Below are 27726 nucleotides of genomic sequence, written 5' to 3'. Positions count from 1 at the left end.
AGCTTTTTGCTACAATATCTAAAACTTTTTCATTCGTGTAAGTGGTGAAAAAACGGAGAATCAACTGCTAAATATTATTATTTATGCTTCTCTTTACTTTTCCCTTGACTACGAATCAGAAGCTGACTTCAGCGTCGAGTTGGTGGTGTGTGTTTTCGCGGAAATAAGAGATGTTTGTCCGTAGTATGATTCCGTAGAGGGTTGCGGCCTGGTAGCCCTCGCGAGAGTGATAATTTTAACCCAAATCGTGATCTTTTCCTAACCGTAAACCAGTGTTATTTGTGCTTAAACCTGACCAAACCTTAACCACAGCGATGTCACATCATAAAAACATAAGTATTTTGTACAACGCGCACAATGATGAAACAACAAATCTCGCGAGAGTTTGGCAAATCTACGGAATGCACCATGACCCAGGCACGACTAACCACACTGCCCAGTCAGACCCGAGTGAGGAGGTAAAGGGGGAGGAGGAGGAGGAGGAGAGGACGGGAGGAAACGTACCAGACTTAAAATTTGCAAAAGGGACTACTTTCCATACCACACAGCCTGACAAACGTCCGGATTTGTGAGAACTCGTGTTTACGTTAAAGACGACTGTGAAACTTAACTGCGTTTGTAAGTTACTTTACGCGTTGAAGTGGAGAAGATGTTGAACTCCAGCGTCCAAGGTCTCTCTGCATCTTTCCTGCAGGACAGAAGATATGTCAAGAGGATCAAGGTTTTCGACTGTCGCTTCGAAAATATTCAGCCTAAGGGGGAACTGTTTGAAACAACTCGTTTGGACTTTAACGACTTCCTTCGAGTGCTACAAAAGGTAATGTTTGCTAACTTTACTTTGGTTTTGGAGGAGGGTGAGGGGGGGGGGGGGGGGGGGGGGGGGGGGGGGCGGCAGGTCAAATAGTGAGGTAACAAGTTTTAGAGTGTCTTAAATTCAAAATATCAGACTTTAAAAGGTTAAATTTGCATATATGAGGTTTCCATTTCAGCCTTGACATGTCATCACATTTATTCAACCATTTATTTCTGTCTAAAAGCTGCTCAGTGTTCAAAAAGTAACACATTTGTCCAAATATATATATTTTTTGTTATTTTTTAAATGTCATTATTTTAGCTGTTTGTGCAGCAGAACAACAATATGTGTTGTAAGTATGTCAGAAAATCCTGTCCCTGATAATTGTTACACAACACTTCCTGCATCATTTGAAAAAAAAAAAAAAGTGTCTTCAATTTCCTTGTATTTGGTTTCCTAAAAATCTATAAGAGCTGCAGCAATTAAGTATTTTGATAAGTGATTAATCGTTTATAGTTATTGTTTAAGGAAGCCCAAATTCTCTGGTCCCGTCTTAGTTTTGGATGACACAAAACAAGACATTTGAGGGTGTTATATAGACCAAACAATCATGAAAATTATCATTAGCTGCGGCCCTAATATAACTGATGTGTGACTACACCTTGTTGACTCAGCTTTATTACCATAGTTTGTGGTTGTTGTTGAAAATACAAAGAAAGTAAAGACACTCTGCAATCAAATTCAGCCTCGCAAAGGTTAAAATGATGCAGTTTCCACTGAAACTGCTTCTGTAATATTTAGTCTCTCCTCACTTTTCATGTGAAATGAAACCGAAAGAACTGGTAACTTTCAAAGTGATAGGATTAACTGCAGGTGTGATGTAATAAAAAGCCCTTACCATTAGCAAGGTGTGTCTATTGAACTGGCAACTGGGAGGATATAGCCTAATTTAGACTTCTTGTATTTGCCTAAAGGAAACGAAACTGGCAAGATGAAATGACCCTGTCAGGGCACATTGCATTCCGCCACTTGCACATCGATACCCCGGTGTGCCACTCCCTTTATGTTTTATCCTTATATGCTAATACATGACATGCTGACATGCAGCAAATTTGTTCTTTACAGACAAGCCTCTGTATTTGACCTTTAAGGCGATTAAGTGAGGAAAAAAATACCTCAAAAATTGTTTTAAGTGTTACAACTAGAAAGAAGAGATAATTTTACAGTGAGATTGTCCAATACTGGTGTAGATTTTTAAAAGCTGATGTCAACCGTTGGCACTGAGTAGGTTTTGGCTACTCCAAGAAAACAAACTAATCAATTACAATCAATTGTGTGAGAAAAGTGAGAAAATAATCAGCAGATTTATCGATAAATGGTATAACCATTACTTACAACCCTTAAAGGTACTATTCTGTTTTTCACCATGTGATCACACAGGACATAAAATGAGTTGCTTCCAGACAACAGTATATTTCTGTTAATCAGTACTGAAGTCGTGGTAGTTTATAGATGTTGTGACGTGTCATCTTGGCGAGGTAGGTAGAGGTATGCAACAGGACTCTGCATAGTTACACTCAGTCAAAGTATGCACATCGCTACCTACCTCACCAAGATGACATGTCATGACATCTCTAAATTGTCACCACTTCATTAATGACTAACAGGAATATATTGTTGTTTGGAAGCAACTGATTTTATGTCATGTGTAATCAAATGTCGTGATACAGTAAAACAGAATAACACCTTTTAAGGGTTGCAAGTAATGGTTATATCATTTATCGATGCGTTTATCTCTGTGATTTGTCTATAAAGCTTGCGTGTTATCTGGCAGTATTAAAATATGATCATAAAACTTACTAGTGAAGAACCGAACACTCACTCTGGTTATTTTTGTTTTACAGAAATTTTCCATCCGTCCGCATGAAACATATGTGTTGGTCACGACAGACAGAACAGTCCTGGATTTTGACAAATTTGGTGAGTGACTCAGTTCTTGTTGGAGCAAAAGTGCTGCTGTGAATTATAGATGAGAAAATGAACCAAATATTTTTTTTTCTGATTTGAATTCGCTGTGATTATGTCTGTTTTGAATGTTTAAACTTGACTGTTAGATAATGCTATAAGTCTATTTATGTCTGTGTAAACGAGAGATGAGAAAGTCGTTTGCCGTCTTTTGTTTTATTGCAGCGATGCTTCAGGATGCCACCACGCTCTACTTGTTGCAACGGGAGGATCAAGCTCTGTCAGAGGCGGTGGAGGAGCACATCATGTTTGCGCCTCATTATGATACGTTGGTTCAGAGTGGCATGTATGAGTACTACGCCAGTAAGGGACACAATGCATTACGTAAGTGCTTACCTGATTTAAACAGAAGTCAATTACCAGTCAAAGCAATACATGTTACGTTGCATATAATCGCTCATAACTTTAAATCATTAACTTCAAATGTTTTTGTTTTTTCCAGCCTATGCGCTTGCTGAGTTGATTGACAATGCTCTTTCAGCCACAGCTAAAAACACAGGTGTGAGGACAATAGAGATCCGAATGGTTGGTCCTGCAGTTGCATATCAATTATAACCAAAACTTTTTGTATTTTTGCATATTGATTTATCATTAATGTCATCAAACGGTCTGTGAATTAGTTTTAGTATCTGAATGGTAACTTAATGATATTTCGCTCTCTGTGTTATTGTCCAGCTGTTTGATGAAACTCTTGGGAAACCTGCAGTGATTGTCTTAGATAATGGGTGCGGGATGACCTCCAAGCAGCTCAATAACTGGGCGGTGTACAGAGGCTCTAAATTTGTCAGGGAAAACGGCAAGTTTGCAAGGTTGGTGTGCTTTGCATTGAAGCTTCAGATTACATGTTCTATCCAAGGTGTGCTATCAATGTTATATATATTAGTTTAAAATAAAAAATAGTTTAAAATGAGCAATTATCTGTCTGTTTTTTGTTTTTTTTTCTTCACTACAGTAAGGAAGAGGGATATGTTCGGCCTGATCCTGTCCCTCGTAGTCTCAACAGTGATATATCCTACTTTGGAGTTGGAGGAAAACAGGCCGTTTTCTACATCGGAGACTCAACCAGGGTAAGTCTTCAGAGAAAATAGTGTTTATTATCAGTATTTTATGTTAACTATGAATCACATGACCGTACAGCAGGCTTCGTAAAAAGCGTCACTCGTAGTGACAAACCCACAGAGACCAACAGACAGTTTCCCTCAGCTCTGTGGAGCTTCATAGCAACTTTCAGCTCGTTGTTCATTACTCTCGCAGCATTGTTTTGTTTTTGTTTTCAGCAAAAAAGCTTTAAACACAGACAAAGTTAAAGATTTAGCAGCTAAAGAGCCAGATGTTTCCCTCAGGAGTTGGTGAAGACCAAAACAGAGCTAAAAGGAGAGTGAATATCGGACTTGCATATCACCAGGTGGCCAGAAACATGTCTCTGATTAAATGCTGATGTTGCTCCATGTCTGCTGGATGTTTTGCCAACACGTAAGGTGTTGTGTTTACAGCTTGTTTTTGCTGCCTCAGGTGGCCAAAAAATCCTTTATTGCAGATTTAAGGAATGAATATAAAAAAACATGCAAAGGTCTTGTTGCTCTGGGTACCAGTGACATAATGAAGCCAGGTTCAGCCTTTTTGCTGGGCACCCCAACTGTGTCAGAGCTGTTGTCCCATTCAGATGAATGAGGGAGCTGTATTTTTCAAGCAGTCTGTCTGGATATGGCATTATAGCATGTGCAAAAAGATAACTACAGCTGTCGTAATGGATCGACAGAAAATCAATCAGCAACTATTTTGATAATCAAATAATCCTTTTAGTCATTTTTAAGCAAAAATATCAAATATTCACTGGTTGTTGTTTCTCAAATGTGAGGATTTGAAGCTTTTCTGTGTCATAGATTATAGTAAATTATGGTAAACTGTAGTACATTAAAAAAAAAGTCTTAAGAAGTTGTAACAGGCACTTTGACATTTTAATTGATAATGAAAATAATCATTAGCTGTAACCCTAAATATAATCATATATTTGTTTTTTTTTTTATTTAGATGATCACCAAGTCAATAGGCTCCCCAGATGTTCATGAGCTGGTTCTGTCAAAAGAGGACTTTCAGAAAAAAGAGAGGAATAAAGAGGATATTTACAGCGGATTTATCAAAAACAGAAAGGTAAATGCTGAGTAAATGCACTTTTTGTAACTTCAAAACAAGCTGATCATGATTTGTAATTTGGGGGTTCCCTGATTTAACATCTCTGCTGTCTCTCCTGTGTGTGATGGTTTCTTGTGCTCCTGCAGCCCGGTGACTCATCACATGTGAATAAAAATGATGAGCGCTTCCTCCGTGCCCTCATCGCTGAGGAAGCTGGGAAGGAAAGCTTCACCGCCGTGGTCATCACGGGAGTCTTGCCTGAGCATATCACTTTTCTGAAACAGGATTTTGATATGTGGACCCGAGAGCTTGCGTGAGTTCATTCCCCTGCACCTTCCCGCTGGTAATCCAGACTCTTACCAGGTCCCGAATTAAAATGCTTTGTTTTGTCCATATTTCAGTCACGTATATCACTATTACGTTCATGGAGTCAATGGAAATGACTCGAGAAGCAGCCCTAACAACTTGGATCAGTCTAAAATTGACATTCAGGTGAGTCTGCTGGTCTTAAAGGGTTTAATTGATGATCACAGTTACTTGCAGTTTATAATACAACCATTTGACATCTGATTGTAATCTCTGTAATCAGGTCACTTTGCGGGAAAAGCCTCCCAGATGTCCTCGTATGATGAATCTCAAAGAAGTCGAGGACGACATGCAGACTCTGTACATAAATGCTGCTGCAGACACGTTTGAGTTTAGGGTCTCCACTGATGCCGGCACCGGGACAGTGGAGGGAGTCATTCGGTATCATCCCTTCCTCTATGACAAGGAGACGTACCCTGAAGAGCAAAACACCGTGCAGGGTATTATAACTTATTGAAATATACACATATATGTATGTGACATCTGACTGGATCACAACTTTGGATTTTATTATGGTTCTTTCTTCATCAGCGCTTCCTGTTGACGAGATTGACGAAAACGAGTCTGAAGACGTTCATCTAGCAAGAGGGAAGAGGCCCATATTTGAATGTTTCTGGAATGGACGACTTATACCTTACACCACAGTTTCAGAGTAATACTTTTAACTTTTTTTTTTTTTTTTTAACATCTCTTTTATCACTAAAACTTTAAAAGATAGAGGTAACTTAATTCTTTGTCGTAAAAGTTGCTTTGCTATTCTTATTTGCTTGCTAGATAAGAGTTACTGTAGATGAAAAGATTGATATCTCTCATCTTGCCTCATGTCTTTATGGTAAATGTGAAGCCAGAACCGGCAGGGCAACCAGCAGAGACCGCAGGGAGGCTGTGGCTGGGCCAAGAAATAGTTACAGCACTTAAATCTCTATAAAACTATAAATTGTCATTTCACATTTTCAGTCTTTGCACAAATTAAACAAATGAACTATAATGTGTTAATTGTGTGTTCCCAAAATGTCTAACTATTCCTTTAGCACAATTTATTAAACAATTTGCAGTTTGTTGGTTTATTTGTTGGTGACGTTTTTTTCTATCCATTTGTTACAGGTTTGACTGGTGCACTTGGCCTAAAGGAAAATCAAAGCTGCCTGCGGAGTGTTACGGTCGGTTGTCAGGGGTGCTTTTCACTAATGACACATTTAAGGTCACCACGAACAAGCTGACCTTCGTGGACCTGGAGGTGAAACTGAAGAACAAGGAAGCCATCTTCACACGCGTTGTGAATGGACAGGTGGTCAAACACTTTTTTTTTTCTTCCTAAGCTCTTTGATGACTAGAGCAAATTACAGCCCCTCACAGATGTGGATATACAGTGTATTTGAATCAATTTAAGATTGATAAAGCAATAAAAGTTACATGATGATTCTTTTATTGCTGTCGATGTTGTTGATATTTATTATTGGAAGTGTTCACAGGGAAAGAACAGCTCCGCAAGTCCCTCCCCCCCGATCAAGGTGCCTAACTATAGCAAAAACCAGGATACAGAAAATGTTCAGCAAGGGTTTGTGGTAGAGTATAGAGTCCATACTGTAAGCAAGCCTGTCAGTGATGTTCTTTATATGTCTAATTTCCATAGTGAGTAAGTGTGTGATAGGGATAAAAGATCAGTCAAAGACAGCAGGTTTGCTGCTACATCTGTCCCCAAACAAGGTGCTTAAACAAATCGAAAGAAAAGAATTCAGCATATGTTGAAAGACCATGGATTAGTCAAGTGACTTGGCGTAAGTGTTGAACCTACTGAGAATTGTCAAAATAATATCCTCGTAATGACCTTTAACACAATAGAGACCGGAGCCAAAGTATCAAAGTTTAATAGAATTTATTTTCTTGTACAAGGAGCGTTTCACAGTTTAACACACAAGATGAGGTTTTAAAGAAAAAGGCTCCTTGAGGAGCGCTTACTACAAGTTTTTATACAATATAGGTGGGCGTTTCAGTTCTTCTCCTAATCTGTCAATTATAGACTTCATTGATAATGTCATGACAGTTTTAGGTTCTCCTGTTGAGGAGCCAACCTGCAAAACTGACCCCTAGATGACATGCTCTTGACCTGTCTCCGACCTTTATTTCCTCTATCTTCCTCTTACGAATATAATACTGAACTCCCTTTAATCTTATCTGATGAGTCTGCTGATGTTGCAGTACAAAACAGGAACAATTCATCATGACTTGTGTAAAATAGTAGCACCTTAAGCATCATAATTTTTATAACAAGAATTAACACACAACTCTGCAGCTCTCTTAACCTTTTATTTTGTCTCAGTCATAGACTGTATGGATGAGCAAAGTAAAAACCCTGCCAGATGTTTTTTCTCAGGAGCTGTGGAAGTAGAAATAGAGCTAAAAGGCCAATGAATATCTGACTTATCTGAACTCAGCCGTAACAATTTGATAAGCCAGAAATAATCAGTCAGATGCCAGTTTTGTAGGCTTTCCGTCTCCTAGTGGTCAAAAATATCTTACTGTAGCTTTAAGCTGGTTGTATATATTAAACAGCTAAATTCTGACCAAGTGTTGCTGAACTTGTTTCTTTCGGTGTCCACAGAAACAAAGAAACATTCAGTCGGAGTTTACCAAGTGGCTGCAAAACTGTCACGAGAAGTTGGACAAGCAAGTCAAGTTTGTGCACTTTAAGGAGATCATAGCACGAACAGATGTGTCCGCTAAGAAAATGCAGCATCCCTGGGCGACTTTCTCCTCCATCGAATGGGACGGCAAAAAATACAAAGCAGGCCAATGTGTAAGCATCTATTTGTTTATTGTGTTTTGTTTGAGCGTACATTCTGATCAGTGAGTCCATCTTCAGTACCAGTAAAAAGTTTGGATACGCTTTCTCATTCAAGTGAATGGGGAGGTGTGTCCAAACTTTGGACTGGTACCGCTTATTGATGCATACATACGCTGCACTTCCTCATACAGGTGAAGTCTCAGAAAACGGTGCCCATCATATACGGAACGGTGATTAGGTTTTTGCTGTATGGAAATCATGACAGAGACGTCTTTGCCACAGGAGGACTGGTTGAACTGACTCTGGTAAGGAAGTTTTTATGGAGTTTGTATTTGAAGAAGTGATAAGATAAGTCTGACTCAGGAGTCTGTGTTGCTTGTCATCCCTCCCCCGTCAGTGTCTGAACTTAATGCCAAATCATCTTCAGAAAAAAACCTAAAAATGAACATAACTGTTTCAATGAAGACTTTTATTACCCAGAAAACTTAAACTTAAGCATGGCATCAGGAGGCTGCACATTCGACAGACCTAAACATGGAAGAGTTGGCGACATGTGGAAACCATGAAACCTACGTCTTTACAGGTTTACAGGATAAGGCTGGCGATTTTCTATATTCTTCTTATTGTCTACAAATCTCATTCTACTTACAAGCATTGTGTGTATCCAAAGCCTGACATATCATATTCCTCTGCACTGTGGACCTCCAATGTTGTCCAAAATCCATTAAAAACACTTCAGTGAGCCACACCGCTGCACTGGGTGACATTCTCCTTCACCACGAAGACGGTAGTTACTGTAATTTGTTAAAAAACAACTCCAAAGGCAGTAGGCAGATGCTACTGTTTATGGCATCGCTAGCTTGTTGTGCTACATATTACAACCTCTTTACTTTGTGCTGCATTGTAAAATTTCTCGAAAAACTTCAGTACAGTAAGGGTCACTATCTTACAACTGTTATTAGTCTTTAGAGTATCGTGGAAATGTCGTTGCATCTTTGCTCAAAAACCACACAGAGACATAAAGAAAGCATTAAACATTGTTATTTGTTGAAGCAGTTATAGACAGTGTGCAATCAATTACAGTCAGTAACAATTATACAAATGTCCAAATACAAAATTGCCTTCCTTAGTGCAGCAACTAGTGCAATGGCGTGGCTTATTCACATGTTTTTAACAGTTTTTTGGACAACAATGGAGTTCTACAGCACAGAGAGATAAAAATACAGTAGTTATTATACTTACTAGTTACTTACACTACGAATCACATTCACACGCTGAATGGGTAGAGGGGCCACCATGCGAAGTCCCATCTTGCCCATCATAAGAAATCTAATTATTCAGACACATTCACACACTGATGGCACAATTTGGGGTTAAGGACACATTGCCCAAGGACACATCGACAGGCGGACTGGAGGAGCCGGGAATCGAACCGCCAACTTTCCGATTAGAAGACGACCAGCTCTACCTCCTGAGCCACAGCCGCCCCATGTTTACGTTTCACGGTTTCTGCCCCTCGCCAACTCTTCCATGTTTAGGTAAATGGAGTGTGCAGCTTCCTGATGCGACGCTAAAGTAAAAGTTTTCTGGGTAATTAATTTCTAATTGAAATTTTTAAAAAAAACAAAAAATGCCAGTCAAATCCTTTAAGTGCATGAGCCAATGTTCAGATTGTTCAACCTCGAAAATCTTTGGACAGATCTGACCGCAGTACATTGATCCTCTTCATCTAATCAAACAGAGTTGTAGAGTATCTGTAGGGAAGAAAGACAAGGCTCAAATCCAGATGTGCAGAGTGGGGTAGAGACTTTCACTGCTCATAGTGCTTCTATAAAGAACTGATCTCTATATAAATAATATGTCTCATGTTAGTTTTTAAAACGTGAAAATTATAATTCAATTGTTTAATTAAAACACTTTTCATTAACAGTATTTTGTTTGTCTGTAAATTAATAATAGTAAAAATAGATAAGATTCATTTTAAATTAAGTCTAATACAACAAAATATTGAACAAGTTAAGGGGTTTTTAGATTGCAGAAATGAAGACTATTGCAGACTTTTCTGTTTGTTAACAATTGTCTTTGATTTTACTTGAATGGAGCATAAGATTGACAAATGTTTCCTAGGAACCCAAAGCACTTTACGGCACAACCAAGATCATACCCATATCCAAGATTGACAGGAACGCCACTGATGATGCAATCAAGAAAAACATCGACAATGACCTTGCCAAGTGAGTGAACAGTTACTATCAGGAATGCTCTGAAGCTAATAACAAACGTATGTGACCAGTAGCACCTATTCTGACTGATTTGGTTATGAGTGTGGTGGAAATAATGCAAAAGGTTATTTTCCTTTACCTCATCTCTTTGTCCTGACTAAGCCATGTTAGTGTAAAGGGGACATATCATGCTTTTTTGATTTTCTGTCATTTTTTTTTATATTGTTATAATCTTGGATGTCTATGTTAAACATGGTCAAAGGTCCAAAACCTAAGGTTAACGTTTGTAAAATGCTCCCTGCAAGTCAAAAACAAGTATACGGCTGTCCATTCTGTAATCTTTGTTGCTAAGGTTGTTCACGCTGTCTACCCGCATGTCTCCGATCAGATGTCGGCTTGAACATGTACGAATGTATTTGAGATAGGGCTGTAGTCTCCTGGTCGACTGGTCCATATGCTGTTGTCTGACCAAATTCTCATTGGTGGAATAATTGCCGTGCTACTTTCAAAAGGAGAAAAGTGCTACATCAGTTGCCTTCCAGGATTAATCCATTATTTCCTGCGGCGGGAGGGACAGACTAACAAATTACCTGTGTATTCAAAACACCCCCGTTGTTTTCACAACTTTGAATTCGCCCAACCTAATGAAGACTGCTGGGTCTAACTGTACTCAATGTTTACTGAACGATTACTGAGTCAGTGTTTCTCCTATGATAATAATTACAACGAGAACCCCCGCCAGGCCAAAAAAGTGAGTCAACCTCTGCGTCGTTACCTAGGAAACTATAGGTAGTGTAATTCGGTTTAGGAATACGGCATTGCGTAATATGTTTGCGTAGCGAGTGGGAAAGAGCGAGCGGCAGGAAAGTGACGGTGCATGCGAGCGGAGCAGAGGAAAAGGTTAGCGGTAAGTTGTCAGTCTGGCGGTAAATGTACAGTACAGACTCCAGTGTTACAGTTAACAAATGCTAAAAAGTCACGTCTGTTGTTTCCCCAAGTGCTGGAAAAGTGAAGGGGGTTAGCTCCAAAGTTAGCAACAACATGTTAGCCTAACCTGAAGACACAAAACAGAGACCCCAACTAATAAATTAGTTGAAGATTATGTCGGATTTCAGTCGACCAAGATTTTCAGATGCGGATACCAAGATTTCATTTCTATTTGAGTGGGCTCATTTGGAGGGAGGCCTTAAAGAGACAGGAGCTAAATCAGCCATAAAGGGTCAGTATAAGATAAACAAGGAGGTTTTTTAACTGTAAATTAAGCAAAGATATTACGGTAGAGCCCCAGAATACAAAGATAGACCCGCAAATGTGCATGATACGTCCCCTTTTAACCCTCTGAGACTTTATCAAGTCAAGTAAATTTTATTTTCTTTGCTCCAGGCTTCCAGAGAAGCTGAAAGTGGACTGGCCTGAAGGTCGCCCTTGGCCACAGAATGCTGTGCGTCCAGCTGGGACTCTGTTAGGTAAAATTTTGCAATGTTTTCACACCACAGTTCACACATTCCAGTATCCCATGTGCAGTGAAATGTGATAATGTTGAAGAATGTTTTAATGTTATACTTCTTGTTTTGTGTTTTCGCCTTTGTATTATTTTAGGGCCGTTCACAGTTGAAATCCTAAACAGGAAAGAAGAGTCATTATCCAAGATGCCATCAGTGGGCCAGGGAACAGTGAAAAAACTGAGTGTCCAGCTTGAAATAATCCAGCACGGTAAGATCATCTGTGTCATAAAATAACCCCACATTCTTCTAAACTTCTTTATTTTTGCTTGAAGTAAAATCAGATGGTTTGATTTATAGAAGTGAGATGTGGTATTTTTCTTTTAAAGATAAAAGTCATCAGTCAACTAACTAGAAAATGATTCACTTTAACTATTAAATTTGTTTACTGTTCTCTTCAGCTCCTTGGTGTACAGTTTGTAATCGTGTCTTTAGCTGTGTCTCAAATCACATACTTCTGTCAGTACACTTTCATGTAGTACACTGTGTACACAATGTACATACTGGCGTAGTGTGCAAATTTTGACAGGTTAGTGTCAAATCAAACACAGCCATTGTGCACTTACCGGAAATAAAGATCGCAAATTAGCATTAGCTAGCATTAGCATTCACACTATCAAATCATTGCAGACTGCTAAATTAACCCAAAAAACATACTGATGGCTTATATCCGACAACAGTATAATGGTGCTTAGTGCTAAAAACACATGTATAACTTACATTTGTATAATGTGGCGATGTTCACCATAGTTACAATGTACCCGGCCGCCATTTCCAGTTTGAAAAGTCCGCTAAGTAGCCAAGATGGCTACCATTGAGGGCGAGAAGTGTCCATAGTTCCACACTCAACTTTTTGACTGTTTTGAGTGCACAATCCGGGTACTCACAGTGCACTGCATTTTTCCATACTTCTCAGTGTGAACGCACTTATACACTCAAAATGTTAAGTGTAAGTACAGAAGTATGCGATTTGAGACACAGCATTTGTCTTATGTATGTAGTAGTAAACTATGTTTGTCCTTCATACGCAGGTCCTAAAGGAGATCAAACTGTGTTGACAATTAAGAATGACCAACCTTTACCAAAGCATGGCTTCTGGTTCAAAAAAATTGGTACATATCTATTTCTGTATCTGTTATTTGTTTGGATGCCCTGATTTTTGGTCCACTGAAAGATCATTTGTCAATTTTGAAAATGTGTCATCCATGCCAGAGAATCTGAGCTGCCTGGGGAAATATACCCTGTTGCTGAACACTATCATTACGATAGATGACCCTAAGGCCAAGGCCACAGTCTTTGGAGACAAAGCACTCCCAAGCTACAAACTCAATTTCACCATCAAAGGTAAGAAGAACCACAGCAATGAAGTGTCTCACTCTCATATTCATGATCCCTTTTGCATGCATTAATCAAACACTTGTGCTACTTTTGTTTCAGAGGGTGGCGCTGAGAGTTTCACTGTGGGTGCAGTGAGCACCACTCTTCGTGTAGGAGTGCCGTTCGACATTCCTCTGCAGATAAAAGACCGTTACGACCACTTAACAACGCCTCCTCCCGATCTCGAACCTGTACTCAAATGCAGGTGGGTCACTCCCGTGTTTCAGGTTGACTTGAGAGCTTACTTGTGATGCAGCGTTTATGTATTAACTCCATCAGTAAAAAACATCTGCTGCTGGGTAAAAACATTACTTCAGTTTTGTTGTCGGTTGTGTTATGGATATTCCATAACTGACCAGGACAACAGAATGTCAAGCTGTACTCCTCTGTTCTCTCAAACAGAAGATAACACATGTTGTTTAATAAACCAGGAGCCTCACAGGCGAACCAAGGCCAGAATGCAGGTCATCATCAGACGCAACAAGACAAACCAAAGATACAGATTTAGGTCATAGGTTTATGATTCGGAACTGACGAACTAGTTTCTATGATTGGCTTAAAGGCTGGTTTTGGACTGTGTGGGTCAGACGAGTTTGGGGACACCGTACGAACAGGAGGTGTCCCTTGAGTCGCTCTCCCTTGCAAGGTTCTTCATTAGAGTTTTCCCAGAATCATCATACGAAGTTTGGTTTGGTCTTCTCTTCTTCAAACTGACAACTGCCAGTGCATCAGCTCCGAAAATCCACAACAGGTTGTATGTTGTTATCTTGGCCGGGTAACAAAGTGTTTGAATCTTTTCCAGCTACTACATGAAACTGTTTACCATACATTTCATAATGCCTATTGTCACTATCAATATGATTATTATTTTTATTATTTAGTGGCCTGGAGCTGAGTTATGGGGCAGTGGACTACACTGGAACCACATACACCATCAGAAATGTCAAAGCAAGAGGAAAAGTTCAGAATTACCAACAATCCAAGGTCAGAGACAATATACTTTCTCTCTTAAATGCCATAAGTTTGCCTGTTTGCAAAAGAGGATGATGGAAAATGCGTAATAATGGTAATTTACATTGTTTACACAAAGGATTTTCTAGCTGAACCTAAATGTAACGAATCATAACTCACTTGTCAGAACATGTCATAGATCTTTTCTTCTTGAGCAGGAACATTGTTGTTGTAAATTCATGTTTCTTTCCATCCTATATTTTATTTTGTAGACATATGACCTGAAAGTGACCCTACCTGGCCTTAAAAAAGACTCTCAGACTTTAAAGATCAGCCTCCTGCCCGGTAAGTCTGATTTATTTATTTATTTATTTATTTATTTAGAACAGTAAGTGAGATGTTAAACTTTTATTCAGTAACCTGTGTGAGTGATTGGGTTTTATGCTGGAAATAATATTAGTTCATAGACAATAAGCAGATTTTGTAGCACTTCATCAATAATAGTGATTGTTTATGCAATTTTTCAATTTTTTTTCCAAACATTCAGTGGTTGCAGTTTTTAAATGTTAGGGTTTGGAGCTTTTTTTGTGTCGTAGATTAAATATCTTTGTGTTTTGGACTGTTAGTCAAACAAAAAAAAGCTATTTCAATTGTCACTTTGGACTCTGTGAAAATGTGACATTTTTCTCAATTTTCTCACATTTTATAGAATAAAAGATTAATCGATTAATCCAAAAAAAAAGCAACAGTTATACTAGTTTTACACCTAAAGGGCTGTTGAATTGTGGTTATTGATGCTATTTTGGTTGAAACGCAGCTTATTCCTCACTGATTGTTGTGTCAGGGGTTCGGTTTTAAAACAAACAAATCCTTTTGTGTGGATCTAAGTGCAGAGGAAGGAGCCTCCAGTGAACTGTCAGACACAGTAACAGTTTCAGACAGCAGCTGTTGTAGATAAGTCGATTAGTGTCTCAGACAGATCTCTTCTTCAGCAGGAGAGTCGTGTATATTATGCTGCAGCAAGGGGAAAACCACATATTGTACAATGCAGAGGATCAACATGATTGATGTCATGCGGGGGGCTTTTACTGGGGGTTCAAGGAAAGGACATGGCAGGTCAGAAAGACCTTTGGAGTTTGCCTCAAAATAGTAATAATAATAATAATACATTCAATTTTTTCTCGTAAGCCAAGAACACTTTACATATAGCTCTCAACATACAGTTCTCCAGTCTAGATTTAAAAACAGATATGGACTCAGCATTGTGGATTGAGGCAGAGGGAGTAGCCTGGTGCGAGGCGTGATAAGGAGTCCATTGTTTGAGGAGCAAGAGGGAGTGTAGATCTTCTCCTCATCTACACCCCCTCTCATAGCCAGATGAAGAAGACATTTGTGCGTGAGGAGAACTTTAAATGTCACACAAAAAAATGGAGATGTTGTAATAATATTAAGTGATAATAATAAAAAAACTTTATTTGTGTAGCACTTTTCATACAAGAAATGCAGCTCGTTAATGTGGGACTTGAAGCTTAGATGGGTGCCGTAGGGTGGGGGGGGTGATGTGTCGCCAGGGTTTTCTGTGAGTGAGAACCCTGGCAGCCAAATTCTGGACATGCTGGAGTCTGTCCAGGGCTTTATTGGGCGGTCCAATTAAGATGCCGTTACAGTAATCCAGACGAGATGAAACAAATGCACGGATGAGGGTCTCTGCAACAGAATCAGGAGGTGATTGCCGGAGTCGTGAAGGCAGACTTAGTGATGGATTTTACGTGTGGTTCAAATAAAATATGGTGTATTTTAGAGCAAAGTAGTGGCAGAGGAACAAGAGTGAGCACAAGATAAATTAATTAAAAGAAAACAAGACAATTACATCTTCCTCACACGATGTGATTATTTTCCTCCAGCTGTGGTTGACATGTTAATCTGTTGGCCACTAACATTCAGGTAGAATAAGACCAACGTAAAGCTCTTCTTTAGCATCTCAGTTTTCAATGTGTACATAATCATTCTGAAAAAAGCTGTGACAGTTGTTTTGTAAACTGCATGATAATGTTTTTCAGGTAATCCACAATACCTCCATGTAACACCAAAAGACGTTAAGGTAGAGAACGGAAACCCTGTCAGTTTTAATGTCGAAGTTCACGATGAGGCTGGAAACATCACTGCTAACCCCAAACAGACTGTCCGCTGCCAGGTAGGACTCACTAACACAGGGATATCTGTGGCGTCTGTCCACTTTCTAGAGCCTTTTTCTCACAAGAAGTCTAAATTCTGCCTGAGCAGACATGCTTGACACAGGAAAATGTGTCTGTTTTTACAGCAGTATTGCAACCCAATTTGTTCAGCAAGAGCATGTGTCTCCTGAGAGTATCAGTGGTCTTGAGTAGCCACAAATTATCCTGTATGTTCGCCAGCAAGTAAATTTCCCAGCAGGAACCATTAAAAATCTCAGTGAAAGGCATTGCATTGTTAAGTATCATCTTATTATAAGGGCCTTTCATTTCTAGACAGAAAACACACTTGTGGTCAGAATTGCTGTCATTGGAGTATAAATCTCACAACTAAAAGCAACAATCCACAACAGAAGACACTTTGCTGCGCCTTGTTTTTGTGAGACACATTTTGTTTTAATGAGCTGAGACATGTTAGAAACTGATGTAATTTATGCTCAAACCTCCAGACTCCTCTCTGTTTTTTTATTGATATGTCAGTGTATGTTTGTGAATAAATAACAAAGTCTGTGCTGGTTGATTTATCCAGGTGCAGTCGCTTCCACCAGTGACAACTGACTGCAGCAGCACTGGAGCTGGACAGGTTGTGACAAAGCCCATAAACCTGAAAATTATCAAGGGAGAACCACAACTACTCAAAGTTCAATTTGACATGCAAGTAAGTAAAACATGACCAACTGCTTTTAAGTTTCTCCCTACAATAAGGTTCTGTGATTAAAGCATCAATCATAATGGCTTCATCTTTTCTGAATTTTTACCACAAGCTTTGGAAGAACGTACCGTTGGTCGTGAGAGAGCTGAAGGTGCTGCCCAGCACGAGAGTTTGCCGGATGGAGCTCTGCAGCCAGGATGATGAGAATCTGGTTCTGAGGAACAAGGAAAAGATCGAATGGCTGGCTGGAGGCTTACTAGAGAATCTGTTCTTTAAGCTGTTTGATGAGGCTGGCAGAGAGGTACCACTCACTGCTGAAATAGCCGCCACGATCAAGGTGTGTCTGTCATATATCATGCATTGTCTGCCTTTGTAGATGTTTGTTTTGTGAATATCAGAGCTATTTCCTTTTTGTCATCTGGAAAAATTTTAAAACAAATCAGACATTTAGGTGTTATTGTATTTGAGCGCTATTTTCATTGTGGCCTTTAACTGTGTTTAAGGTTAACTGGACAGGAGATGTAAATCGTGAAGATCTGCTCCAGGGGAAGCTGCCCGATGTACAGGTGCCTACTCAGGTGCAGGAACAGCGCTTCTACCAGGTGTCCTACAAAGACCAGAGTGTGTCTGTCTCCTTTACTATAACGTAAGTCACATAGCCAGCTCAAAGCTGTGATTCAGTGTTTGCAAGCTCAAAGGAATAGCTCAACATTTTGGAAAATACGCCTATTCATTTTATTACAGAGTTAGATGAGAAGAGCAATACCGCTCACATGTTTATACATTAAATATGAAGCTGCAGCCAGTTAGCTTAGCACAGCACAAAGATTAAAAACATGGGAAACAACTAACCCACAACCTAGCATTTTCACACTGTGGTGTTTGTGTAAATTAAACAAACGAGATACAATGTGTTAATGGGTAAGCTTTAGAGGTGCTGGTAGGTGGATTTTTTCCAAACAGAGCTGTAGTTTCCCCCTGTTTCCAATCTCTATGACTAAGCCAAATGCTGCAGGATGTTACTTTGGACTTACTGTGCAGATATGAGAGTGGTATCAATCAACGTTTTGCCTGTAGGCCTCGCCCAGATGAACCAACACGGCTAAAAGCAACACTGCTCCAAAGCACAGTGAAGCTGGGGGAAACGCTGCTCGGACACATCAGTGAGTATGAACCTAATCTCCCAAAAATCTCACCGTTGAGGATACGGTTGCACATAAAAGATTACACACAATGTTTTCATTATACAGACTTGGAGCTTGTGGATCAGTATGATAATGTAACAAAGACGCTAACCTCCTCCTGCGTGAACCACATCACCGTGGACGCTGAGGGTCTGGACAAATCGGCCCTCGCCTTCACATGGCAGGTGAGAACGAAGATACAAGAACCTAAATGGAAACTGGGAAATTTAGAGAATGAAAGAATTGTTAGACCCAAAACTTAAATTCAGTCCTTCAGTCATACATGTTTAGCTTCAAAAAGACAGTTATGTCTATTAAATAGCTCACTAATAGTATTCAGATGTTTAGTAGCCAATCACCGTCTCATATTTTCCCGTATAACGATGTGTGGCATGAGACTTATTAGTTCTGCTTTCTCCTGCATATTACTGTATATGTCACCCTGACCTCCTTACCTTCATCTGTCCTTTTTCCACTTTCACACCATAAAAATCACACGCATTAGAGAGTGAAGCAGTCAATAAAATTTTAATAACACCGATACACTGATAAGGGTAAGGACTGATAAGGAACACCTACTGGGACTGAAAAACAGCTTCTCTGATCTCTGCACCCGATGCATTCCTGGACAAGGGTGTCTTTGTTTTTGGGGTCAGAGGTCACTGTGGTGCTAAGGACTGGGAGTGCTTTGATTTATTGCCTGGAAATTTTCATCCCTAATAAATTTACAGGCTCCGCGAGAGCTTTGTTGTCAGATTCCAGCAGTTGAGAGTAACGGAAATTATTATGATTATGCTGCTCAAGCGGTTTAGAGAAATTTGATGGACACGTTATGTATATGTTTAGACGCTGTAACTGAGATGTTTGTGGTTAACTGAAAAAGATTTTCCTTCGAGTCTCACATCATACAGTGTGTTCACAATCAGCTTTGTTCAGTAAGCTCATTTCTTAAACATCATGTAAACTAGAAAATCGGTGATCAGGGTAGGAGGATAAGAGAAACCTGATTTCCACAGGTAGATTTCTTCAGGAGAAAGCTGATTTCTTGCCTATGTGTAAGTTTAATTAGGTTTCCGATCACAATGTGCATGAGAACTTTAGAGGTTTAGAGCTTTAAGGTCTTGCTGTGCCAGCTGGGCAACAGGATAAAAGGAGTTTAAATAGCGATGCATCCTCATATTTAAGTAGTTCCATCCAAATTCTGGCAAAACTGAAACTAACACAAAAAAGCTTCTATAAAATCTAAATAAGTCTGTGTCCGCCACTGAAGATTTCACTATATTTTGACATTCAGATACACAAGTTGTGCTTTGTCTGTCTGCCTGTCCTCTCACTGCCCCGTCGAGTCTACTACAACACACACAACCCCCACCGAAAAAAAGAGTGTCTATCAATAATACAGTTAAAATCAGGTCAGCCGTCAGGGAACTGCTGCATGTATATGTAGATTTACAGTAACCAGGCTACTACAGTGCTTGTTGTCTGGTTACCTGTAATAATCTTTCTTTTTTTTTGAGAGCATGTAAACGCACTGATAGTTGATGTAAACATCGTTACTGTGTGTGTTGAAATCAGGGGAGCAGCAGTTCTGTGGTAGTGAAAGGGGTACGGTTCCAGTCTGGGACTCCTGGCCCCAGGGAGATGTGCTTCACCTACAAGGGTTATGTGGAGCGCGTCAACGTCGAAGTGACTGCCGGAGTTCCTGCGCAGCTTAAACTCGTCAGCGGACCAGCGCAGGTAAGAAAGAGTTTTTACCGTTTAATCGCAACCTCCCTGGTTTGAATCCGATCATGAACTTTTGTTGCAAATCATTCCTCCTCTCTCTCCCCTCACTTCCCTTTTCCTCTCTACTACCCACTATCAAAATAAACACATAAATGCACACTTAAGATACTTTAATTGTTAGATTTTTTAATGTTCAGAAGGCCAGACTTACTGTTAAGCCCATGTTTTTTTTTTTATGTATAAGCCTTTGCAGGTGTTGAACGACCACGGCATCCCCACAGCGTTCCTCATCCAGCTGTGTGACGAGTGGGGAAACCTCTCCCCAGACCAAAGGGTTGTGGTGGAGTTAAGGTCTTCATCCCCGGCACTGAAGGTTAGAATAGAGGGAAAAGAAACAGACTGCTAACTGCATCCATTTATACCTTTTTTTTACACATCTGAAATGTTGTTGGAGAAATGTAATGAAATCTTGTTGTTTTAGCTGAAGACAACTGTTACTTCACAACCGGTGAACGCAGAGGGAAAAGCTGCTTTCACTGTTAAAAGTGTGAGCGGACCAAAGTGAGTGTCACCTTAAAATAATAATAAACTTCATAATATTGCAATACAAGAATAGCTGAATCTCATATGAGTGAGTTGATCCATGATTTAGGGGTCAGCCAATGGCCCACCATTCATCACTGGGGATGTTGATACTCTGTTCTTCCACTAGGGGGTGCTATCAGCTGGCATTTAGAGGTTCCTTCAACAACAGGCCCATCCATGGTCCCTCGGTGAATCTCACTGTCATCCCTAATCCCAACAAACCTGTCAGCCTGCAAGTGGAGTACGACACCAGTGTCAGGTTTCCTGCTGGAAGCATCTTCCCTGGTTTGTATCTGTTTTTTATCTGTTTGTGGGGCTCTTCCTTCACTATATGCACCCAGTTTTGTCTCAGTTTTGTGTCTCAGCAAACGGAGGACATCTGTGTCTTTCTGTCTGTGCAGCGTTCTCTATGACAGTGGTGTCTGATGAAGGCAGCCCGATTACTACTTTTAACCCTGCTGCTGCGTCCATGTTTCTATGGAAGGATACGCAATCAGGACAAAGGCCTCCAGAAACAGTGAGTTTCTAGTTTCTAGTTGATAGACAGAGAGAATATTGTGTTTTTTCAGCTTGTGTCTAAAAACTGAAGAAAAAAAAAACTTTTTATGTTTATTTACTGTTAGTTTTGTACTATTCTCTTTTCTAGGCTACTGAGCTGAAATGTAGTAAACCCAGGGTGGGTGAAAAGAATGACTGTTTTCACTTCAGGTAAAAAAAAAAAACTTTAACATCCTGTTTCTGTTCTGTCTGAGTCACTGCATGATTTCAGAAATTCTAAATATTGTTTGTTGTGTGCTATATTGCAGAGACAAAGAGATCCCAGAACAAGTTGGAAAGCACATCATCCAGTTTTCTCTGCTTGTAGACAAAACAGAAGTCCTGTTCAGTGATGAGGTTGGTTGAACCTAAAATCTACAAACATCACAGCGAGTTACTTGACAAGTTACCACCAGACACCCACTTTCAAAATAAAGACTGCAGCCATACTAGTGGCTTTGTGAGATTAGAATTAGGTATAGTGGTGATTTGAGCTAAATACTCAAATGTGGTGCTAACATGCTCACCAGGAACATGCTGATGCTGCTAATCAGCACAAAACAAAGTACAGCAAAGTGAGAACATTTCATCCAGAGGGGAACATGAATGTGAATCAAATTTCATGGCAATCCATCTAATAACATTTCACTCAAAACCACAAATTTTAACCTCTTGGTGGCACTAGAGGAAAAGTCAGAGGATCTCCAAAGTCAGGATTAATCTTTTTGGGACCAAGAATATTTGTATAAAATGTCTCTAGCAATACATCCAATAGATGTTGAGGTATTTCAGTCTGGACCAAAGTGGTGGACCAACCGACATTGCCACGCTGCTAGAATGGCTAAAAATAAAAATAATATGGAGATGGTCTCCATGTTGTTTTCCTTCATTAGTAGAAAGTAGTTTTTTGTTGAGTTGTAGCAGAGCTGTGGGTCAAAACCCTGACTAACCACAGTTCTGTTTCCTGTCGCCTAGATTACTATAAATGTGGTGGCCAATCAACCTTTCAAACTGGGACCTGACTCTCAGCGTCCAACCCCAGTTGTTTCCTACACTAAGGACATTGCCAACCGAACCTTGGTGGAGAATATGACTCTGAGGATAATGGTGAGCTTTCATCATGAATGTTTACTTATTGAGAAAGAGCAAAAACAGTCTTAACTTTCCAATTAAATAAGTTCATTTTGAATTTGAAGTGTGGCTGTTTACCAGCTGATATATAGCCTGACTGACTGAGTTGCCTTGATTGATTCCAGGATTCATATGGTAACCCAGCGGGGCAGAACCTGGACGGGAAGGTGGTGGTTTCTATAAAGAACTCTGGTGACGACAGGAACAAAAGTCTCCCTCTGTTTGATGGCAAAACCAACAGGACTCAATTTAACTTGATTAAGGGAAATGCCCACATCACTGTGAGTAACTATTACATCTATGGCATATCATAGACTCTGTTTAAGGTCTCCATGCACATCATACACATGATGACTGTGTATTTATTGTCCACAGAGGTTGGCCATCATGGAGAACAGCCCCGGCGACGATGGCAGTTCATACATCCTGGTCTTCAAACCTGAAGTCTCAGTGATTCAAACGCCCTTGGCTTCTTTTGAGCTCCCCTTCCATTTTTACAACGGTGTGATATAACATGTTTTCATTCACGCAGCTGCTTGGATAAAATTAGTGCATGAATGTGTGTGTATTTCACGTATGACTATTTAAAGGGTCAGTTTGCTGAAATTACAAATTTGTACGTTCTCACTTACCCTTAGTGGTACCCAGCCGTGCAGGTAGTTTTGGTTTTATTTGCTCAGATTCAGAGATAGATGTCTGAGGTTTCTGGAAAGTTGCAATCCTGTTACATTTTCTTGATGTCATTTGTTTATGCTTTGAGCACTGCAAACAAAATACAGTTCACCTCCATCGTATTGGGTTGGTGGCAGAACTTTCAGAGATGTATATCTCACAACCTGAGCAACTAAAACCAAATCTTCACAGGTACAATAGATGTGACAAGGGGTAAGTCAGAAAATTGGTTTCAGATTTGTGTGACGCAACCCTTTAAACTTCTGTCTGGTGACTGTCTATTATTTATCTTCTTTTTTTAGATGTAGCAAACCAGCGGAAGATATCTGAGCTGTCCAAGGAGAAACATAAGCTAGCGGAAGAAGTTGCTACCCATAACGCCTTCTTCAATACGTACTCTGAACTCCTCACTGAGCTGACCTGTAGGATTTCATCTCCTTTTTAAAAAAACAAAAAAGTTGATATTTAATGTTTGCATGTCATTCGCATGTGCTGTGTGCCACAATGTTTGCTTGTATCAAAGGCTGGTTGTTTAAAATATTTTGTTTTTACATTGAGGAATAATCATGTTTTTCTACAAAATCCTCTTATTGTTTTAACAAAAGAAGCTAAAGTTCTCAAACGTTTAAGTCTCAACAGAAGCAGCCAAACAAGAACTTCACCTACATAAAACAGTCTTAAATTGGCAAATGTTTGATTCTAAATTAGGGAGTTTCTGGTTTATAAAAACAAGTAAACAAGATTACAGATCTAACCAGACATTTGATGTCTGCATGACATATTTTCGCTGGTACCAAAAAAAAGTCTTTAGGTGTGACACCATGCTCCTAATTGTCAAAGTTTGTTTGAAATGATCTCTGATTTGAACTGATTCCTCCCTACCAGCTCAACACCTGGATGCAAGTAATAGAGAAGCTCTCATTAAAAATGAGCTGATCAAGAGCAACATGAACATGGCACAATGTGAATCTGTAAGTTATTTAATATATCCACAGTTTACTCCTGTATAAATGGAAATTACAATCTAATCTATATATATTTCTTGGGAGATGACATGTGCATATTTATACTTCTTTGTAGATCCCAAGTATTGACAGACTCCTTGCAGAGATGAACACTGAAACCAGAAGGATTCTGAATATGCCCAGAAGAGTCTGCTCCATTCACGACCAGTTCAGGGGGCAGCAGGATGTATTAGGAATGGTAATGTCACAGGGGAAAAAAAGGACTTTTCTGATTGTTTAGTGCCTTAAAAGCCCAGTGTGTAATTTCAGGAAAGAGTGTCAATGTTTTGGGCTAAAGTGTGTGATAGATTTAAGTGGGGAAAGGACTGACGAAACAAAAGTATCTTTGCAAATTGCAATTTAAACAGTTTAAACTAGAGGAGACTGCTGTGTGTTTGACCTTTTTACTTTTTGAATGCAGGTTGGCCACCTGGCCTTCGTGCAGGATGAAGATGCCGCCCGGGTTATTTCCTGGCATATCAGGGGTGACATGGACTGTGTCATTACCAGAACGACGGCAGCAGCACGGAGGATCTACGACGATACGCAGGGCAGGCAGCAGGTCATGGCACTTGACAGTGTGTATGTGCCACCGGGCATCAGGTACCTACGTCTTCTGTGTTAGAGAGGATTTTTAAAAATGAAACTCAAGATGTGTTTGTGACTAATAAAAAGTTTGATACCTACAGTTTGAAGCTGTAAGTCAAACACCTCTGCTCTTATTTTACACACCACCATTCATTTCAGTATAACTGTTGGCGCCTGAATAGCTTTCCTGATAAGATTCCTGTGTGTCCTTGATTATAGTCTTTAATTTTTAGGCCTTCTCCAATTTTTAAGACTCCTAAGCAACAACAGTAATTTAAAGATCTCATGGCAGCTCCTTCTTAACGCAGGCTGTTTAAAACTAAGCAACAAGTCCTGCTTTCAGTCATCAAATTAGATACATTTCAGTTCAAAGGAAATGCAAATCAATGCATGCGTTGAAACTTGGACAATAAAAAATGAAAAGAGCCACAATTTGTGATTTCATGTTTTATCATTAACAGTTCATAATGTTGTTTGCTTTCAGTTTGGTTTACTTTATAAAAAGGTGATAATTATTGTATATGATCACAGCGCATATTGCAACCATGCTGTGCAGTTTTAGATATTTTAATGGATTTTTCCCACTGTTTCATGCACTTATTTTTGTTGTTGTTACAGTATTGTTGTATAAAAATGCAATTTAAGTGCACATTGATTGATGCTGCTCTGCTTTACTGTGCAACAATAATGTAGCTATGAGAAAAATGTAAATGTAGCTTTGAGAGTCTATTGGCTAATTGATTTCCACACTGTAAAGAAATGAATGAAAGTCAGTGACAGCTTCAAGCAACATGAAAACACACTAAAAAAAATTTATGGCATGAATTTGAAACAGCTCAGAAAAAAATGTCAAGTATACGTGATTTTTAGATTAAGAACTAAATCCTCCAAAAACACTGATATAATCCTGGACATCAAAGTTGTGAGCAAGGTGTAGCAGGACTCTACTGCTCTCTGAGCAAAGTCTCAGATCATCTTTCCAGTCTCTCTGCTAAGATTTGAATTGCTTGCAGGCCGCTGCCACACATATACAATGGCCGCATGGTCTTTAATCCCCCTGGGAACCCAGTGTACGCCAGAGACCTCCTGATTTACTCCCAAAACAAGGAAAGCTGTGACATCGGTGAGCTTCCTTCAATGGTTTTCCTTTTTTCTTAGCATAACATTGTTTATTTGATGATTTATTGCAGATTTACTGTAGAAGTCCAAGACTGTTGTGGTTTTTCCCGGAAGCTTCCCAGCTCTTTGTGTTTACTGTTGTTGGGGTCTTTGCTCCATGCCCCCGCCGCTCCTGTCGGGGTTTTGGGTAAATGGTTCCACCTGGGATCCAACCACACAAGGGTGGAGGGTTTCCTCTGTGGGGGCCCTTCCGTTGGAGCAGAAGTTAGACCTCTTTCATCATATAAAAGGACAAGGCTGGCGATTTTCTGTATTTTTCTTATTTTCGCCAAACCAACAATGAGTGTATGCTAATTTACAAGTATTGTGTGTATGTGTATCTGAAGCCTGATATATCTTATTCCTCTGTGCTGTAGACCTCCGTTGTTGATCAGAAACTATTAAAACATGTCAATGAGCCACGCCACTGCACGGGGTCACACGTTCCTTTACGACAAAGAGTTAGGGCACCTTAGTTTGTTTAAATCGATCATGTTTTCAGTCTCCAGAGAGTAGTTCCATGTGAAACAGAGGTCACTGTGCCTGCGTGGGAACGCAGAGCTGTTTCTAAACAAACTAAAGTGCCCATACTCTTTGTAATATCACCCAGTGTACTGGTGTGGCTCATCGGTGTGTGTTATTAATAGTTTTTGGCCAACAGCGGAGCTCTACGGCACAGAGGAATACAATCTATTAAGCTCTGGATACGCACAATACTTGTAAGTAGATAAGTTTATTGTTGGTTGACAATAAGATAAATATAGAAAATGGCCGGTCATATCCTTTTAAAATTACTTTAGATTTGGTGATTTTCTTCAATTTCTGATTTTCTTTTTTTAACTTTCAGGGATAAAAGTTGGTTCCTCCTATATTTTTTAGATTTAGACTGTTAACAGTTTCAGGCATCAAATTTATATTGTCTTCCTTTGTCAATCTCATTTATAGTGAAAAATTAATTTATAAAATATATCAATGGCTACCTCAAATAAGCGCTTTAATCTCCTCTGTATGGTTTTAGAAGTTGTAAAGAGTCAGATACATAAATTTAGATGTATTACAACAGTCTGAAAGTTTCCTGTTTATCCTTCCTTTGCAGTGTTTAGAAATATCCTTGGAGATACCATCCTGATTGATGACCTGGACTCTGCAAACAACTATAGAAGGGCGGTGAGTGACGCTCACTGCTGGAGCCGTGCAGTAAATTAACTGGCCTGCTGTTGTTTCTACTCTAAATGTGCTGTTGCTTACAGGTGGTACAGAAAAAGATACAGTGTCCCACCATCCTGACCAGACAGGGGGAAAGGATAAGTAGCAGGGGCAAGTTCGGAGGCGCACAGAACAAAGCCCCACCAATTCAGGCATTAAAAGTGTTTGCAGCTCCCTTCCCACAGGACTACCACAACCTGAAAGATCAAATAGGTGACATCTCTCAGTTATACTTTAACATTCATTTTTCTGGTTTCGATTGAGTGAGTTTGTACGTTAATTTCTCTTCTTTTTTTTTGTTGGTTGTTTATCAGAACTGCTCAACAAGTACAGATCTGCTCTGAAGAAAAAGGAAGATGCACAAAAGGAGCGAGATGATCACATGAAAGAGCTGAAATCTCCTATGATGAAAAAAAAGCAACAAGAAATGGAGGAGAAACAGATGCAGCTACAGGAGATTGAGAGACATCTTGGTAGGTTTGTTGACCCGGGACTAAGGGCAGAGAACACATTTGACACTTTTTTATTTGTACTTTTTTTGTATTGTTCATTTCTTACTGGTCTGTCTTCTCCTTCCAGGGTCAACGCCAGTGAGACCAACGAAAAGGGGTCATGGGAATGCTGGTGAGCCATCTGGCATCATTACAAAGAGAGCAAAGCAGAGCCCCAGATGAACATGGCTTAATTGAACCTGATTGTTTGAGCATAAGTCTCAAAATTTATTTTATTTTATTTTTTTTACTTCAGAGTTAACTAGGTGGTTCTATTTAATTTTATATGTGCAGGATTAACAAATTTGTAATAGCATGGTATATCTCCAAAAATGTCTGGATTTTTTCTGTATAAAAAATATATATTTGTCAAGTTATCTCTTTGACTGTGTCCTTATTTCCACTCCA

General features: G+C 39.6%; 1 protein-coding gene across 2 annotated transcripts; it reads left to right on the top strand.

Annotated features, from left to right (window-relative positions):
* The first annotated feature begins 217 nt into the window (after positions 1-217).
* On the top strand, positions 218-27695 carry smchd1 (structural maintenance of chromosomes flexible hinge domain containing 1). 2 transcript variants are annotated; one of them, XM_042398773.1, is made up of 49 exons: positions 218-458; positions 695-817; positions 2698-2773; positions 2984-3142; positions 3261-3343; positions 3494-3627; positions 3771-3885; positions 4850-4969; positions 5098-5264; positions 5353-5443; positions 5541-5757; positions 5849-5969; positions 6422-6605; positions 6790-6828; positions 7920-8114; positions 8294-8407; positions 10230-10336; positions 11708-11790; positions 11924-12037; positions 12858-12938; positions 13039-13170; positions 13264-13408; positions 14085-14187; positions 14427-14499; positions 16215-16348; positions 16915-17043; positions 17150-17374; positions 17541-17683; positions 18115-18200; positions 18288-18406; positions 19797-19958; positions 20191-20319; positions 20428-20507; positions 20659-20816; positions 20933-21048; positions 21178-21239; positions 21338-21425; positions 22044-22175; positions 22325-22480; positions 22575-22701; positions 23174-23293; positions 23757-23842; positions 23952-24074; positions 24297-24478; positions 25477-25586; positions 26718-26788; positions 26872-27040; positions 27142-27300; positions 27407-27695. In XM_042398773.1, the coding sequence occupies exons 1-49, from the start codon at positions 315-317 to the stop codon at positions 27499-27501; spliced, it is 6081 nt and encodes a 2026-aa protein (XP_042254707.1). In that variant the 5' UTR covers positions 218-314; the 3' UTR covers positions 27502-27695. The 2 variants fall into 2 exon arrangements, with proteins under 2 accessions (XP_042254707.1, XP_042254708.1); XM_042398774.1 differs by lacking the exon at positions 6790-6828.
* Positions 27696-27726: the final 31 nt, after the last annotated feature.

Source organism: Thunnus maccoyii, chromosome 21 (assembly GCF_910596095.1).
Source record: "Thunnus maccoyii chromosome 21, fThuMac1.1, whole genome shotgun sequence".
NCBI lineage: Eukaryota > Metazoa > Chordata > Actinopteri > Scombriformes > Scombridae > Thunnus > Thunnus maccoyii.
The sequence above is the reverse complement of the archived record's forward strand: the minus strand, read 5'-3'. Positions and strand labels throughout refer to the sequence as shown.